This window comes from Homalodisca vitripennis, chromosome 8 (genome assembly GCF_021130785.1).
Source record: "Homalodisca vitripennis isolate AUS2020 chromosome 8, UT_GWSS_2.1, whole genome shotgun sequence".
Taxonomy (NCBI): domain Eukaryota; kingdom Metazoa; phylum Arthropoda; class Insecta; order Hemiptera; family Cicadellidae; genus Homalodisca; species Homalodisca vitripennis.
In genome coordinates this window covers 15,624,535-15,642,565 of record NC_060214.1, presented here as the reverse complement: position 1 = coordinate 15,642,565, position 18,031 = coordinate 15,624,535, and the positions used below count along the sequence as shown (strand labels likewise).

The 18,031-nt window shown below is 39.6% G+C and overlaps 1 protein-coding gene across 1 annotated transcript in view; it reads left to right on the top strand.

Annotated features, from left to right (window-relative positions):
• LOC124367354 (fringe glycosyltransferase) overlaps nt 1-18,031 on the top strand; it is a 130,406-nt gene that overhangs the window by 109,268 nt on the left and 3,107 nt on the right. The window contains 3 exon segments of the mRNA XM_046824107.1: nt 13,122-13,192; nt 14,520-14,614; nt 17,443-17,528. Coding sequence (XP_046680063.1) covers nt 13,122-13,192; nt 14,520-14,614; nt 17,443-17,528 — 252 coding nt within the window.

Below are 18,031 nucleotides of genomic sequence, written 5' to 3'. Positions count from 1 at the left end.
ATACTAAAGTACCGAAGATTCTAATCGTGGAATTTATTTATTTATAGAAAATATCATTGTTATCTATTAGGCCTATGTATAAACTATGTATTTAATGCAACTTACGACCATATAATTATCATCTAAGCTGTTCAAAATAATTTTGATTTTTTTTTTCTTTCGAATTACATGCCTTCTTCTTTAATATTTCAAACGGAAGGTGTTCTGTAATATTTTTGTTTGTAAAAATAAAATTTAAATTAACAAAAAACAATTTTGAATACTTCATTGAAAATAAAGACATTAATGGGCTATTAATTTGTGTAATCTAATTTATTGGGCGGTTACGTTGGAAATATTAGGCAATAAATGAAATAAACATGTAAGGCAGCTTTTTGTACGATTCGTGGTATATCTTTGGTTATATATGGAAATCAGAATTCTGAGTACCCGCTTTGAATAATAATGTAAAATTATATATTATTTTAAACATAAAAATTATATGTTATAGTCTAAGCTTTACCTTTTGGAAATCCAAGATCTGAATTTGAATTGTTTGGATTGTGCGAATGTTGTCATAAAATGTATATAACGATCAGATTTTCACATTTTATAAATTGGTAGTACACCCAATTTGCTGTAATTACCTACTTAATAACATACATCACGTACGCATTTAGAATTACTAAACAGTGAAATAATATGTTAATAAAACAAAGTAAAACAAAATCTAGTGATGTAAAAGTGTATAGTAGTTGGTACAGTGGAAGTAACAAAGTCTTATGAGCATATTTTTATACCCACTTCTTAACTGTTCCAATTGAAGATTCTTTTAGTTTAATTTTAAAATTATAGCATTTTTGTAAATCGGTAGTATGTAACATTCTATGGCCTGTGGGCGGCTCCTGAATAATTTATTTAGTTAAATAATAAATGTGTAGGCTCATCCTGCGGGAGTTTACTCTGAGACACTTCAAAACCTGTATGAACTTATGGCGTGGACTAGTGGGTACAGTGGTTATCGCCAGATAACCGAGTCAAGCAACGTCGAGCGTGGTTGTTCCTTGGATGGGTGACCGCTGCCCATTCCCCGGCCATTGTTGATGATTCGGATGTCGACTGATGTTAACCATTAGGTTGTTGGAGTCCACTGTTAAAAATTAATTATCCTCTACCTTAAAAGCTCGTGAGAATCCAGGCATCGTGTGAAATAAAGTAATTCTGCATGTAATTGCAATGATGAGTCAGTCAGTCATTTCCATTGTCAATAAATTTTCCAAAACCCATGTCTGCCGAGTTGAAAGATTACAATCTGCTCAAGCCGTGGAGTTGACACGCTTAAATGACTTGTCGGGAATCACAGTTGGACCAATATATCTCCAAAGCACTAAAGGATCTGTCGTTGTATAATAAATGCGTAAATGATTCCAGTGATTTATGGCGAGTACGGGTGCAGCTTTGAGTGTGTTTACAGGTACGCGGAAAATATTACGACGGTGCCGCCCTCCCTCCGCGGTGTTTTACATGCAAATTGCTCTCTGCAGGGAGTTTTCATTGCTAGATTGCTCTATCAGGCTAAGTTGGTACGACTGAGAGCTGCAGTGCGGACAGGTATAGTCACGTCCATTGGATACGTTCTCTTGGCGCTACTTCACTTGTAACCCAGTAGTAACATTAATACAGTTGGTACGACTGAGAGCTGGAGTGTGGACAGGGTATACACTCACATTCCTCGTAGGCTCTTTCACTTGCAACCCAGTAGTAACATTAATACAGTTGGTACGACAGAGTTGGTACGACTGAGAGCTGAGTGCGGACAGGGTAAACACTCACATTCCTCGTTGGCTCTTTCACTTGCAACCCAGTAGTAACATTAATACAGTTGGTACGACTGAGAGCTGCAGTGCGGACAGGGTATAGTCACGTCACATTGGATACGTTCTCTTGGCGCTACTTCACTTGCAACCCAGTAGTAACATTAATACAGTTGGTACAACTGAGAGCTTGAGTGCGGACAGGGTAAACACTCACATTCCTCGTTGGCTCTTTCACTTGCAACCCAGTAGTAACATTAATACAGTTGGTACGACTGAGAGCTTGGAGTGCGGACAGGGTAAACACTCACATTCCTCGTTGGCTCTTTCACTTGCAACCCAGTAGTAACATTAATACAGTTGGTACGACTGAGAGCTTGAGTGCGGACAGGGTAAACACTCACATTCCTCGTTGGCTCTTTCACTTGCAACCCAGTAGTAACATTAATACAGTTGGTACGACTGAGAGCTTGAGTGCGGACAGGGTAAATACTCACATTCCTCGTGGGCTCTTTCACTTGCAACCCAGTAGTAACATTAATACAGTTGGTACGACTGAGAGCTTGAGTGCGGACAGGGTAAACACTCACATTCCTCGTGGCTCTTTCACTTGCAACCCAGTAGTAACATTAACACAGTTGGTACGACTGAGAGCTTGAGTTCGGACAGGGTAAACACTCACATTCCTCGTGGGCTGTTTCACTTGCAACCCAGTAGTAACATTAATACAGTTGGTACGACTGAGAGCTTGAGTCCAGAACAGGGTAAACACTCACATTCCTCGTGGGCTCTTTCACCTTGCAACCCAGTAGTAACATTAATACAGTTGGTACGACTGAGAGCTTGAGTCCAGACAGGGTAAACACTCACATTCCTCGTGGGCTCTTTCACTTGCAACCCAGTAGTAACATTAATACAGTTGGTACGACTGAGAGCTTGAGTCCAGACAGGGTAAACACTCACATTCCTTGTGGGCTCTTTCACTTGCAACCCAGTAGTAACATTAATACAGTTGGTACGACTGAGAGCTTGAGTCCAGACAGGGTAAATACTCACATTCCTCGTAGGCTCGTTCACTTGCAACCCAGTAGTAACATTAATACAGTTGGTACGACTGAGAGCTTGAGTCCAGACAGGGTAAACACTCACATTCCTCGTAGGCTCTTTCACTTGCAACCCAGTAGTAACATTAATACAGTTGGTACGACTGAGAGCTTGAGTCCAGACAGGGTAAACACTCACATTCCTCGTAGGCTCTTTCACTTGCAACCCAGTAGTAACATTAATACAGTTGGTACGACTGAGAGCTTGAGTCCAGACAGGGAAAACACTCACATTCCTCGTAGGCTCGTTCACTTGCAACCCAGTAGTATTAATGGTACACTTGGTGAAGTCAATAAAGTCGATATAGAACTCATGATCTCGCTCAGCTAACGACGTGAGTGCACTTCTTCTTGTGGCTGACCTCTCGAATTTCCGTGTGAATAAAAAAATCAATATTGTTCTATGATCACTCCTATTTATGAGTCAAATTTATTACTATTCGTGGTGGTGGGGAATGCCGGACCTTTACTTGATCCCTTTGGTATCATTGGCAATTAGCGCTTCGAATTTTTCAACCGCATTCTTTGCTACCACCCTTCTTTCCGTAACAATTTGACGACCTTTATTGGAGAAATTGGTTTTCCTTATTCCAGATTTCAGAAGAGCCGTTTTGTACGTAAGGTCTAAGAATAGTAGCTATAGACCATCATTCTATCCTGATTGCACAGATGTGTTCGTGCGACTCGAGTATGTCATCGGTTGTTCGTGTATCGGCTGGTCCAGGGCTCGAGCGCGAGATGAGTACCGGCCTCTCCTCACGTCACCGTGTCCTGCGCCGCGGTACCCCGGTCCCCGGGTACCCGACCATTGCTGGACGGGGGGTCAAGGCGGGGGGCCAAAATGTAATTGCCCAACTCACCTCCCGCCTGGATGTAATTATCGGCCAGCTGGTTTATTGTTTTCCCATTACTGTATCTGTCCTTCGATAAATATGGCCGTGGAGCCCCGACCGCGCGGCAAGGACAACGCGGGGATATTTATCGTCGCTGTTGTGGCCACACTGGGTGAAAACTTTATTACGGCCGAAATGCGTTCTACAAAGAATTGTCCACGTGTATTTTAATGTTTCAGTATTTCACTTCGGTTCCCAACGTTTACTACTCACTGGAATCGCGGGAAATGTGATGTTTGCAGTGAAATATTCTGTAACTCTGTCGTTTGTCGGGGGCTCCCGAGCATTTCAGTATTTTCGGCCGACAAATGGCCGCATTAGTTTTAACGGGCGCTCCTCCATCGCTGGTGCCCGCAAAGTCGACCAATCGGCTCCCTGGTCGCGACGCGCCGCTTCCCACTGAAAAAGCCCGGCCGCGAGTATAACTCTACGGGCGAAGAATGGCCGGCAGGCGGTAATTGGGAGGTTTACGTTGTTGGACATATCTGGCCGCTCATTAGAGCGTTGTCGGCCAACTGGTTCGGATTCCTCATAATTGGGTCCACCGAGTCGGGTATTTTAATTGAATACTCCATGCTAAGTTTATCGCGGCTGCAGTTTTTCTCGGTTGATTTAGTGGTGGCCGGGCGACGAGCGAGAGTGTGCCGTCCGCCGACGGCCACAGAGTCGACAGTCGCTCGCCACGGCGGCAGGTGCTTCGGTCCGGCCAAATCGCCTCCGAATCCCCCCCCTCCCACCACTGTCTCACGAGAAAGAGACTCCGCCGGAACTGATAGCGTGCGAGCGTAGCGAACGAATCGGCGGCCGATAACGAGTGAGCTTTTAAAGAACCCGTATTAATCGCCGCTGTGGGATAATTTAGCCATCCACTATTAAACATCCGCAGCTCAGGCTGCCGCGGTATCTCGCAGCGATGAGGGCCTGCCGCCAGCCGACTCTGCTCACTTCGAGAACTGCTCTATAAAAACAAAAATCTTGTAACTGACAGTTTTCTCCGGAAATTTATCGTTTTTGCACACTTCGACTTGTCCATCTCCGGCGCGGCGGGGAGTGTTGATTTCGTGCCAACAACAAGAGGCGCTGACGTTCGTGGTATAATGTTGTAGCTGCTCAGAGACCAGGTGTACGTGCGATTTAGGATGGTCAAGTCTGACCACGCTGACGAGGATATCCACTTGATACTTCAGGGGACATCTAGACCCACTTTATACTTAAGCGTGAATCTAGAGATCCACGTGATAATTCTTTAGGGGACAATTAGAGACCCACGTCATACTTCAGGGCACAACTAGAGATCCACTATAGAGAAGATGTATAGTATTAGCATAATCGCCTCACATGCACGCAACTCCACGCCCACGAGCGCAGAGGGTTAGGGCAACCCAGCACTTGTCGTTTTCCATCACGGGTTATTCAGCGACATCTTATACTCATGACTAAGCAATGCTCTGTGACAACTCCAATGTATCATGTGTTTGGTATTTTTCCCGTTACGATATTTAGTATCTATACAGTACATACTAATCATATTTGGATACAATTACAAATTAAAAAATCTGGATTTGATCGGGGAAGTGCAATAACAGAGTGGAAATTCTTTTGCACTTGTTTGTGTGGGTGCGAAACTACCCCAGCCGCACTCCCTGTCTGCTAATACTATAGAGGAGTGTGGTGTCTGCTAGGGCGGTAACGATTAGATTTGAGGGCCTTCCTCATCACTAATACATCCAAACGTGGTTCCCAGGGTCATGGTTTCGGATAACGTAACCGTAATCTCGTCTTACCGTCCCACAGCAGGCTCTTCTAGAAGTATCACAATTTGGTACGGCAGGTAAAATACCACGGTACGGCCTACGCCCAAGCACTGCGCTACCGGACAGAGGCAGAGCCACGTGGACGAGTAAGCTCGTAATCTGTTATCCGATGGACCAGCTCAGCCCAACTCAATTGGGACTAATGGACCCACAGTAGTTAACAGAGAGCCGGATCCAATTAACTTCCAAGTGTAGATCCGACTGACCGATTGGACGACTTCCACTTTTTAATCCTCCCAACCATACGTAGACAGGGCTGTAAAACGGGTTAAACACTCCTTTAAATAAAAAACGTTTTGTCACTTCAAATGGTATAAACCGTTAAGTACATTTCCAATAAGCTACTAATGGTTTTGTTAATACATCATTAAATAATCGATTATCCGTATGCCGTATTATCCGAATATAGACAAGAACATCGCGATTTCGATGTCTAACACATCAGTCACGCAATTTACAATTGAATTATACCGAGTTCGAAAGTCGCCATTAAATTACATCTCGTTACAGTTGAAGGTAATAAGTTATGAATTTTATTGAGCCGATTTCACACCAGGAATGACAGCATAAGTAGCATCGTAACGCTTTTAGAATATAAATCTGTAATGCTACCGTTTTATAGTTGTGTTTGTTGCTGTAAAACAAGGGAGAAACGAATCGACTACCGATTGAACTGCCACACTGTAATAACTCGTAGGCACAGTTATGCCTCGGTTATAATCTCGGTTTTCCGGTGAGCTGTTAAAAAACTGACGATAATGGAAGCCGTACCTTATAGTTTTGTATCTTGTGGATCCATACCAAAATTTATATAAAGAATTTTGTACCGAATGAGCGGAACACATGGGGTTGGACACTGCTGAGGTTGTAGTAATGAATACTCGATTTTCAAATACGTTTAATTGTGGCACTTCTAGATCTTAAACATAAAATAATGTATTGCCAGGTTGTTGCCAAATAAAGTGATCATGAACTAAATGATATCATGGAGGTGGGCCTAATGGTTCCGGTGTTCTATGGGAATTTTGTATACGAACTTAAGAACTATTTAAAACTTTAAAATCGACTTCCCTTCACGTAGATGTCGACTCACAAGCGCGGGCGTCAGCATCTTGGCTCGACATTGCAGCTGTAGTCGGAAAAGTGAAGGTTAGTACATTATAAGTCTAAAAGCACTCTAAGTTGTAATCAGATACTCGAAGTTAAAATTACAGACTCGGTTGAACTCACCTAAAACAAAATCACGACGGTATTAGCCATTTATCGAGATAAATTAACATTCATGACAACGTGGTCTCGTTAGAAGGACGTCACCACACTATTTATTATCAATATTAATCTGCCATATAAAACATCAACCAAGGTAAGTTACTTTACTTTATATTACATTCAAAATTAGATGTCTCACATGGAAGGGCTAGTTTATAATACAAAAACATAAATTTTACTTACGGACGTGGCTCGCGAGATGTTTCTCGGCAGCTACAAAGTTCACGAGGGAAAAAATTAATACGCGTGCCAATTAGGTTATTAATCCGCCAATAGCTTAGTTTCAAGAACATAGGATGTAACTTATATTAACCAGTAAAGAGTAACAGGGTTGCGAAAATATGTATTGTATAAAACACAACTAAATAACGGTACAATTTATACTAAAATATTTCTTCCAATTTTAGGTCAAATATGTTCGAGATGTACATGTTCATTTCCATAAAGATCTAAACTGTTACAATTGACTATTCACCAAAAGAACTGTTGGTGATCTGTAACAATAGTATAAAGTTGATACGTGGCCGTCCACGCGGAAAAGTCGTCTATCGGACACACACAATTCGCCCAGTCAGAGTGCAAGAGGTGGGTTGGCTGCTAGCAGCCCGGGTGGACTGGTTTATTTAGGCGGGTATCGGTTTGCGGTTGGCCAGACTGGAATGTGTGGCACAGCTGGTTAATTGACAGCTGATCGCACAGTACACGTGTTCCCGCCAAACCGCAGCGTCGCATCGCGCCGACACAGATCAGCTGATTTGCGGGTGGAACCGAGAATCTTTTAAGGTGGATTTATCGTAGGAGGGAAATCCGATAAGGAACTTGGCACCGGAAATTTGTGTCGGTATCTTGGCTTATGTCATCAATACCGTTTCTAAGGACAATCCGAACACCGATTGTACAGTTCATGTGACTGATTGTTGATTGTCGTCTTGATCACAAGTGGTAGTGTAACGTGTGTCTGAGTATCGATTGTTCGTCTTGATCACAAGTGGTGGTGTAACGTGTGTCTGAGTATCGATTGTTCGTGTTGATTACAAGTGATAGTGTAACGTGTGTCTGAGTATCGATTGTTCGTGTTGATTACAAGTGGTAGTGTAACGTGTGTCTGAGTATCGATTGTTCGTGTTGATTACAAGTGGTAGTGTAACGTGTGTCTGAGTATCGATTGTTCGTCTTGATTACAAGTGGTGGTGTAACGTGTGTCTGAGTATCGATTGTTCGTCTTGATTACAAGTGGCAGTGTAACGTGTGTCTGAGTATCGATTGTTCGTGTTGATTACAAGTGGTAGTGTAACGTGTGTCTGAGTATCGATTGTTCGTCTTGATTACAAGTGGTAGTGTAACGTGTGTCTGAGTATCGATTGTTCATCTTGATCACAAGTGGTAGTGTAACGTGTGTCTGAGTATCGATTGTTCGTCTTGATCACAAGTGGTAGTGTAACGTGTGTCTGAGTATCGATTGTTCGTCTTGATTACAAGTGGTAGTGTAACGTGTGTCTGAGTATCGATTGTTCGTCTTGATTACAAGTGGTAGTGTAACGTGTGTCTGAGTATTGATTGTTCGTCTTGATCACAAGTGGTGGTGTAACGTGTGTCTGAGTATCGATTGTTCGTGTTGATTACAAGTGGTAGTGTAACGTGTGTCTGAAGTATCGATTGTTCGTCTTGATTACAAGTGGTAGTGTAACGTGTGTCTGAGTATCGATTGTTCGTCTTGATTACAAGTGGTAGTGTAACGTGTGTCTGAGTATTGATTGTTCATCTTGATCACAAGTGGTGGTGTAACGTGTGTCTGAGTATCGATTGTTCGTGTTGATTACAAGTGGTAGTGTTTGCAATTGGAGGAAAAAGGGTCAGGTAGTCACCTCGCACGCACGCACCCCCATACTCACGACCGCATAGGGTGGGGGGGGGGTACCATCACGGCACCTGCCGTATCTATATGTACTAATCACACTAGGATAAAATTACAATGATAAAAAATCTTGATTTGATTGAGGAAATTCACTAGGTGAGAAAACAAGGTGGAATTGCGGCCGTCTCCAATTCCCTGCGCGCGCGCGCGCGCGTGCGTGTGTATGAACCTACCGTACCCAGACGCAATTCCTAATCGCTAATACTTTGTCCTCTCAGTCTCGGATCAGGAAATGCACCCACAACACCTCACAAGATATCGGTGGATTTAACCGCACGTCTGCTGTGTGTGGGGTTTCACTGCCACCTGAGCTGGAAGTCGCTGACAGATCCCATCTCGGGCCACCGGGACAGCTCACGAGTCCCGATCAGCTGATGTCCCGAGCTCAGATATGACGTCAGATCTCTAATGAAGCTCATTAACATGCACTAACAAGACGGTGTCGACGGGGCCGCAGCGTCATTTGTTATCACCTTTGCACTGCAGATCTGATAACACTATCGTGGACATGACTGCGCCACCTACAGCCATGACCACTTTCGGTTCACCATGACTACACCATTCTCTGTTAACACGAGTAATCAATTGGAATCGTGTTCACGTTCAGCGTTGTAATGTATAACCTGCTCTCAACGTGCATGTGCATTTTGCGTAAGCTGTAACACAAATCATACTTAGTTTAGGCCTTGCATCGTAATGTTCAGACCCCTTTTTTCATTTACTCAGTAAAAACGCAATTGGAATCCTTAGCCTAAATGTGTGCCAAAATGTGTCACGTCAGTAAAAGGCCTATCTGAGTATAACAGTCTTAAATGCCTGATGCATTAGAGTACCTTGGATGCTTTCTTATAAACTGCGTACTAAAGGTTGTGATGGAGAATTATCTTAAAGATCGTTGTGTGCTGTCTAAATCGGCAGTTTCTCCAGCTTCTACCTTATTTCGTAATTGTTTACATCTACATCTCTTATAATGCTACATTTGAACGTGATGCTGCTTTCAAAATTTAGAGACAAAAGCCACCATTTTATTTAAAGTTTTGAAAACTGACTTGCATGACTCACTTCTGCAGTTTAGAGCAACATGTTTTGTAGTTTCCTTTTGAAGCACGAAAGCCTGCAACAAGTTTGCGCGTGAACATCATTCCTAAAGCATATAGTAAGTGAAATAAGAATCGGTTTGGTCCATAAATAATGCTCTAAGAAAGTTGTGTGATTAATGTGACCGTTTTAAGTCGACGGACATGCATTATGATGAGTTTTGTTGAGTTATTCAATACCGGTCTGCCATTACTGTCGGAACAATTTTGGAATCAGATACCTCGAAAAAGAATTATATATAAATTTATTATGTTGGGTTTCTTTTCAGACCGTCTCTCTAAAGATTCGGAATTGAGTTATTGAGTTTAGTGAATGTCAGTCAGGTTTTGCAGACCATCGTTTCAATGGAAGTAAGAGTTGGCTATTTATAAGCAAATTTTACGAGGATTTCCTGCTGTTCGTGATGTGTATTGGAGTCAATAACATTTGTAAGATTGAGGAACAATATACAAAAACTGCAACACATCACTTAAAGTTCCAAAAACACAACACAATTCCAAGAAAAGGTAGATTCGGCGTGAAGACTGAATTTAGCTCACGGAAAGTTCTTTTCTCTGTTGTCGCCCGACAAGCGTTCTTGGCAACTAATTAATGGGGAACTAATTAAAATTGTGATATTAATTAAAATACAAATTAACTGAAGACCCGAAAGCCGAGTTATTGTTGGAGCTCCGCAGGAAGATCGGGCGGGCATTCCGAGGCGGTCGAACTTGTTATCAATGATCGGGCCAGCTCTTATCAGCGGGCCTGATCTGCTCATTAGACAGTTCCCGCTCACACTCCTCGGCTGGCCTCGGCCCCCAAAATGTCCAGCCGCCATTAAAATGCCCAGATACAGGCCTCAGACTCCCTCTTCAATGGCCATCCATTCTAATTAACCCCAGATGCTTCCCTTTATTCTTTCGTTGACGAGATTCTCTATCGATTGTATCGTCGAAAGTTCGGTTGTTAGTGCCGTGAAAGAACTAGGTTGTTGGTGAGATTTAGGTTTATTATCGTTCATATCTCTCTCTTACCTTCGTATTCCTTCAGAAACGCATTAGCTAAGTTAATTGGCGCTGGTTGATCATTCCCATTTTATCATGTAGAGCCTCTGTAAGAAGATTGGGTTATGTAAATTCACAATTGATTGCATGTAAGAATAAACATGATGTATCAAGGCAAAACAGTTGGCCCTAATGAAGATAATTACATCTAGATCACCTTATCTTCCAGGACCAGCTTTTCGTTTTAGGTTAGCTCTGGCTAGCAGAGTTGTACTTGCCATAATTTTCTGGAGGAAACTGAGGGTAGTGTTAAAAATAAGATTTGAATAGATCTCGGTGCTTAAATTTACTTAAGTTCCTGAAATTTGGAGTCCTGTTCGTCTGAAGAGTCGGTACGAAGAATGAAGACACTCAAAACGACTTCGCCACCGACTATTTTTTATACTTTCAGACGAACATGACTCCAGATCTCAGGAGTCAAGTCTGCAATAACATCAGATTTCAGAAGATGCACGCAAGAGGAAGGTGAACTGGAGCTAAATTCAACATTCACATCTAATCAGCCTTTCCCACCATAGCTGCTTTAAAAATTACTTATGGAATTGGCAAGGCTCTCTGAAACACTTTTAAGCCAGGATCCAGACTTCTAAACCCTGGAACTATTCTTTCCTAGAACGACTTAATCTGGACGTGTCATGTTCGCCATTTCATTCAGAACTTTAACAAGAAAATGGATTGCAGAGGTTCAGTTCGGTTCTGCCTAGAATATGGATAGTCTGGAAAAGACGAGAGTAAATGCAGTAATTTATTGCGTCTTGAGGTAATAATCAATTATGAGAGTGATAAAATAGTCTTAAGTTACGGTAGTGATGACAACGGTATTCTGTTACGGGCATATTTATTTGTAGGTTATGTCTCATGGGCGCGTGTCAAGCCTGGAGCCGGCCAGTTTCGTGAACAGCTGACTTATAAATCAGCTGGGGACATTAACATTCCCGACAGCTGTTGGGCACATTCACACAATTCCAGCGCATGCGCCCTGCTACTGCCGCCGCTGCCGCTCAAATATAAATATTTACACCGCCAAGTGTTTGGCCTATAATCACTCCATTACCCCTTCTACCTCACTGCGCTGTCGTTCCTACGCGCTTTTCGTTCATGTGTGTTCACCGTTCTGTTCAGTTGATTGCTGCTACAGGTGGCGCTGTCGTTGACAAATGTCTCGGTGGCATTGGCTTCTCTTAGAGAACAGTATATTCTGATACAACTGGCTTGTTTGATGTTGACATCGAGGGGTGTTGAATCAGAGATGGTTGAATCGCAAGGTCGCAAAACGGAAGCTTTATGGGAATCACGGTTTAGTCTTACTTGTTGTATCAGTTTAATTTGTCATGTGAATTTACCATGACATTTAGATTATCTATTTTCTCTTTATTTAGAATATTTATATACACTTGTAAAAGACAAAAATCTATTTTGATAAACCCGAAAATTGTGTAATGAATGGTGTTAAGAATCATTTGAAACTCGAACAAGTCTCGTAGGAAAGCTGAATTTCCAAAGTTTTTTGGGACTAAACTAAAAATAATTCAATCACTTTTTAACCAAACTGCAACTTTGTACATTCATAACTTGGTGATACGATTAAGACTAAATGTTTATACAAGTATACTGAATGTTGAATTTAGCTCTAGTTCACCTTCCTTTTATTGCAGCGTCTGCTGTCTCAGACTTGACTCCTGGAATCTGGAGGCATGTTCGTCTGAAGAGATCCAAAGAAAGTCGACGACAAAGAAGCTCAAAACGGACCTTTACATCGTTTCGACATCAGAGGCACCCATAAAAAGATGATGTAGCAGTCTCATTGTTTCATCAGGTGCACAATTGAGTGCACTACGATGTTTCTGACACGATCTGTAAGCACGGTGGAGCAACCGAGTTTTCTACACATAATGTAGCTACAGTAGGAAGAGTTGATTCAATTTGAATGTTGAATTTAGCTCAAGTTAACCTTCCTTTTACTGCAGCGTCTGGTATCTAACTCCAGACTGGTGAACATGACTCCAGATTCCAGGAGTCAAGTCTGAGACAACATCAGATTCCTTAGCATGTCTTCAGTATGTAATTTTAGAAATTTTATAGTAGGCTCATATGACCCCTTATTTCTGCTTTGTGCCAATACACCTGTAACTGCGTTTTCTTGTGAGTTATGTTCTGGAAATGCAATAATTGTGTTCTTTCTTGTTCCAGAGACGGCAAGTTTATGAGCATTGGGGAGAAGATCCGTCTGCCCGATGATGTTACCATGGGCTACATCATAGGTAAGTGCTGGCACTGGCTGTCTTACCATACTGTGTGTTTCGCATTTCAAATTTGAAAACTCTTAATCTATAAGATGATATTCATTCAAGCGCATTTTGTAGAACAATTTTTATCACAGGTAGATGTCATGATATACAGGGTTATCCAAAAATATGTTACCACTTATATGGGTTTCACTTTTATTTTATTAACATAATAACTTAACAAATAATTTATTTGTAAATAAAACAGAATTTTTAAAGTAGAGCTAAGTACAACTTACACATTTTATTATTTTCAATCCAATTGTTTAACTGGTTTCGAGAACACTTTGTCCCATTTTCAAATCAAGGTATCAAATTTGTTGACAAACTGAACCAATGGCAAGTTAAAATTACCAAACAACTTACAGTAAGATACTAAAGGGTTGAAAGGGCAAAAATAAGATCCCTGTCACCGCAACCCTCAGGATCTATAATAGATACAATAATTGTGACCCCTGAAATCCATACAACCCAGGTCATTGTTGCATATATCTTTCCAGTAGCATTCAGGCATACCCTAAATGGTCACAACACTCATGTTTCTACTAATTTCCATAAATTTGACAAACCTTTCCTTCCTGTATATGCTCTTTGAAATAATTAAAAAATTATAATAGATTACAGAATTTTGGCCATTTTTGTATTCTCAAAGCAAATTTTTTGTAGACTACTCATAGAAAAAGTCATTGAAAAGAGTTGAAATTGTACAAAGTGGACTATACGAGTGCAATGGAATGATCAGTTCTGTGATTTTTAAACCAAATCAATGTTGTAGAATAAAAGAATCATTTAATTCCGAAAAAGTCGAATTCCGTAGAAACCCAGAATAGCTAGCTCATTAATCCACCTATTATAAAATTAGTGCCTCTGAGCTAATAGTCCAAGACCATAGCCAATTTGTATTATATAAGAAAACAATCTTGTTTTTCTTGAAATCGATAGAGACATTTTTTAGAAGAATTAAATTTATTGTCATACTAGTGTTGGTAACCTCCATCAAAATGGGGAGGTATAAAAAGGGTTAAAAGTATAAAATGATCATTTTTCTCAGATTATATTTTTGTCAGCTTTAAGAATTTAAAACTAATATTCTGACACATAAATAATTCTTAAACCCATGTCAGCCATCTATGCAGACTATTAAAGTGGCTACTTTTGATAGTTTTAATAATGCCTCTCTTAGGAAGATTCCTCTATGAATCGTAAGAAAGACCGGGTTGTGTGCTTATACACCTGGACTATGTTGTCTACATTAGATGTTGAATCTTGCTCTACTGAAATAAATATGTTGTACGTTGTTCAGAACATTTGCTGAGAAAACCGCTGACTGTGGTGGATCAGTTCCATTCTCACCTGGAGCCAATGAAGTTCCTGAGGCAGGACACCTTCCACGACCAGGTCAGTCCCGCCACCTTCCTGTACATACTCGTATTACGTCCTCAAGTTTGGATACGTGTAGGATAAGTAAGATACATCGGATTTTCTCTAGCCATGAAAAACTGTAATGTTACAATTTGTAACATTTCGGGTTGTAGTGAATTATGGCACGAATGTTGGTGCATCTTTTAAATTTCAATGAGGCGAACATTAATTAACATCCTATTAATTGTAATAAATATTCTCAATAACGTTACCAGTACGTTTTGTAAACTTGCTGAAAAAATTCTATATAGTTCCATTAAAATTATTTCAAAATGTTCCAATATTATCATTTTGATTATTTCTTCAGACAATTTTTGTTTATGTTATTATATTTATAATTGTTTAATTTCGAACATGTTCACGACGACCCATCAGATACATGCCGTTGTATACACAATCGGGGATACACACCAGGCTTTCATAAAGCGTTTCATTCGTCTTGATGGGGTGCAGGTTGCTATGCATTTCCTTATTACGTTTTTATTATTTGCCTGTCTTGATGGTTATTTTTAATGTGATCCCACACTTAAATAAATACCTTGCACTCTGTGGGGCACAAGATTGCTTAGTTTTTGAGGTAAATTAATTTTTTAGATACTTGGACGTATAAGGAGAGTATCAAAACTATTACGGTTTTTTACCATTATTATCCAAAAATTCTATGTCAAATAAAAATGTCCAGGAATAAGCCGTCATCGTGAAAGTGTTAAAATTCATTTCAAAATATTGTAACATATTAAAAAGAAATGTTTGCTTATTTATCCTCAAACAATTCCATCATTTCATTTATAATTATGTAATTTTTTAATTAGAAATTATACAATACAAATTATGTAGTAAATTGGAACAACTGTGTCGCTTATTTAATATTCTTTATTACATATTAAATATTTTTAGTTTATTTATTTTAGAAATCATCGGTGAAAGTTTCATTAACAGAATGTTGGATACAGATTCGGTTGGCATTTATCCCAGAGTTTGACATTGCACGTAAATAAGCCGACAGCTTTCTCCTCAGTCACAGTCCAGTGGTCTCTGTCAGTCTGACTGAGGATTTACGATCATAAGGCTGATTGATGAATCAAAGCTTCACTTTTGTTACACATGAGTTGAGTAGTGATTCATAGTAAAGTAGAATCCATCTCGGATGCCTGAGCAGTGTCTCGTACGTTGCCCTGAACATGGTACACCAATACTGCAGTGGAAATTACCTGGTTACAAACCCACCTAAAGCCAGCAAGGTAGCATTTGGAAGAGCATCTTTTAAATACAAAACTTTCAACAGAAAACTACAATAAAGAACTAAATTACATCAAAAATATTGTTATTTTTATGGTTACACAACACACCTTATTGACAATATACTGAAAAAAGCATTGAAAAGAAGAACTAGAAAAGATAAGACTACATTAAGGCCACCACAAGACAAGAATTTATTTACATTCTTGAAGCTCTTTTCTTATTGGAAATTATATATTAATTTAAACAAACTCTCCATTGAGTACGAAAGGCCTCACAAAAATAAAACTTATATTATTGGAGAGTTTGTTTAAATTAATAAAGAATTTATTTGCACAACATACAGCACTTTTTCTAACCAAATATGCAAAACTTTTAAAAAACATACAAATAAAACTGTCACTTATAGAACAAGCAACAAACTATCCCAAATTTTAGGAAACCTCAAACACAAAATTTCAAATGATAATAAATCAGGAATTTATGAAATTATAAGCGATAACTGTGACAAAATTTATATTTGACAAATAAAAAGAACAATAGAACACAATTCAAAGAGCATTTATCACACATAAAATATGGAAGAGTTGAACAATCTGCTGTAGCCAAGCACTGCAATGAATTAGGTCACAGAATTCAGTTAAAAATCTAAAATTATTAATAAAAGAAGTAACAAAACCAATTAAATTAAATGCTTGGAAAACATTACACATAAATAGAAATAAAGAAAAACTCATAAACAATGAAGAAGGCACTATTGAAAATTCCAGTCTTCTTTCTTCTCAATTTATTCAAAAATTAAACTGTTCTCATACACCCAGCAGGGATCACTTCTGGCTGGTTTATACCTACCAGTTGAACCCACCACTGGGCACAGCAAAAACCGATGTGCCACTTCAATCTGGGCAACCATATGGATGTCCATTAGCGGCACATCACTAACCGCAAATGTTGAGATTCTGGGATTCATGGGCAATTCGATAGGTCTAGCCTACTGTGGAGGATGGCTGTTGGAGTTGGTGGGGTTTGTTCCCTTACCTCAGAGGCTCTTGTTAACCTCAGCAAGGGTGTACCACCCCCTGCCTACTTTGACTGGAGAGGCTGGTTCACAGCTGGCCTCCCTTCTTCCGGGATGACTTTGAGATGTAGTGCCCTAATTCTTCCTCATGGATCTCGATAGGAGGCGGCCCCTACTCCCTAACCTTACCCATCCTGAATAACCTATCACTCCGGAAGCAGCGCAAAGGTCCTTACAGGACTAAGTGCAATTTATAAGCTTCTTGTCCTAAGAGAACAAAAAAAAAACAAAACAAAAAAAAAAACTGTTCTCATATCTAATTTTTCTTACTGGCTGAAATATTTCTAAATATGGTATTTTAATATTAATTGTAATAAAAATAATGTAAATATTTATTTGTCGAGTTAGCTTGATGATGAAACCTTTGGTTTCAAATAGCCTCATCCAAAAAATAAACTATATTGGAAAATTATTGTTTTAATAACATTTACTACTATTTTTTTATGTGATCCTTCTTTTATAATGACCTCTACCTTTATCTGTCCAGATCACCTTCAGCTACTCGAGGTACAGCAAAGAAGAAGTCAATGTAGTGAAAATTGATGGGTTTCATCCTCGCATCGATCCTACCAGGTATTGCATTTATTTACATAGAGATTTATACTTTATTTAAAAACTCAATGCAAAACCATCATTATCCAGTAAAGTAAATTGTGTAAAAATTCAACTTTCAATTATGAACTCTCAACGGGTTGTAGTAAAATTACCTTCAGTTTTTTCCTATTAGAATAACGTTAAACCTCATGCAGTTTTATGCCATTTTTTTATTTTAAAAAAAAATATAAACAATGAATTGCAACAAAGTTTGAAATTTATTTCTGAATAACCCATAAATATATTAATTATATCTTTAAAATGAGACATCTCCCATAATTCTACAACTAAAATTAAATAAAGGTGTAAAACTGTATGGCATTTAACATTGCTGTTATGGGGAAAAACTCAAGATCATTTTACTATAGCTGGCTCTTAAGCAACCGAGTTTAATTATTCTCTATATTATTCTATGTAACCTTACATGTTTTTTTTAAATATTTTAATTACTTTGCTTCCATAAATATGTAGATCAGTATCAA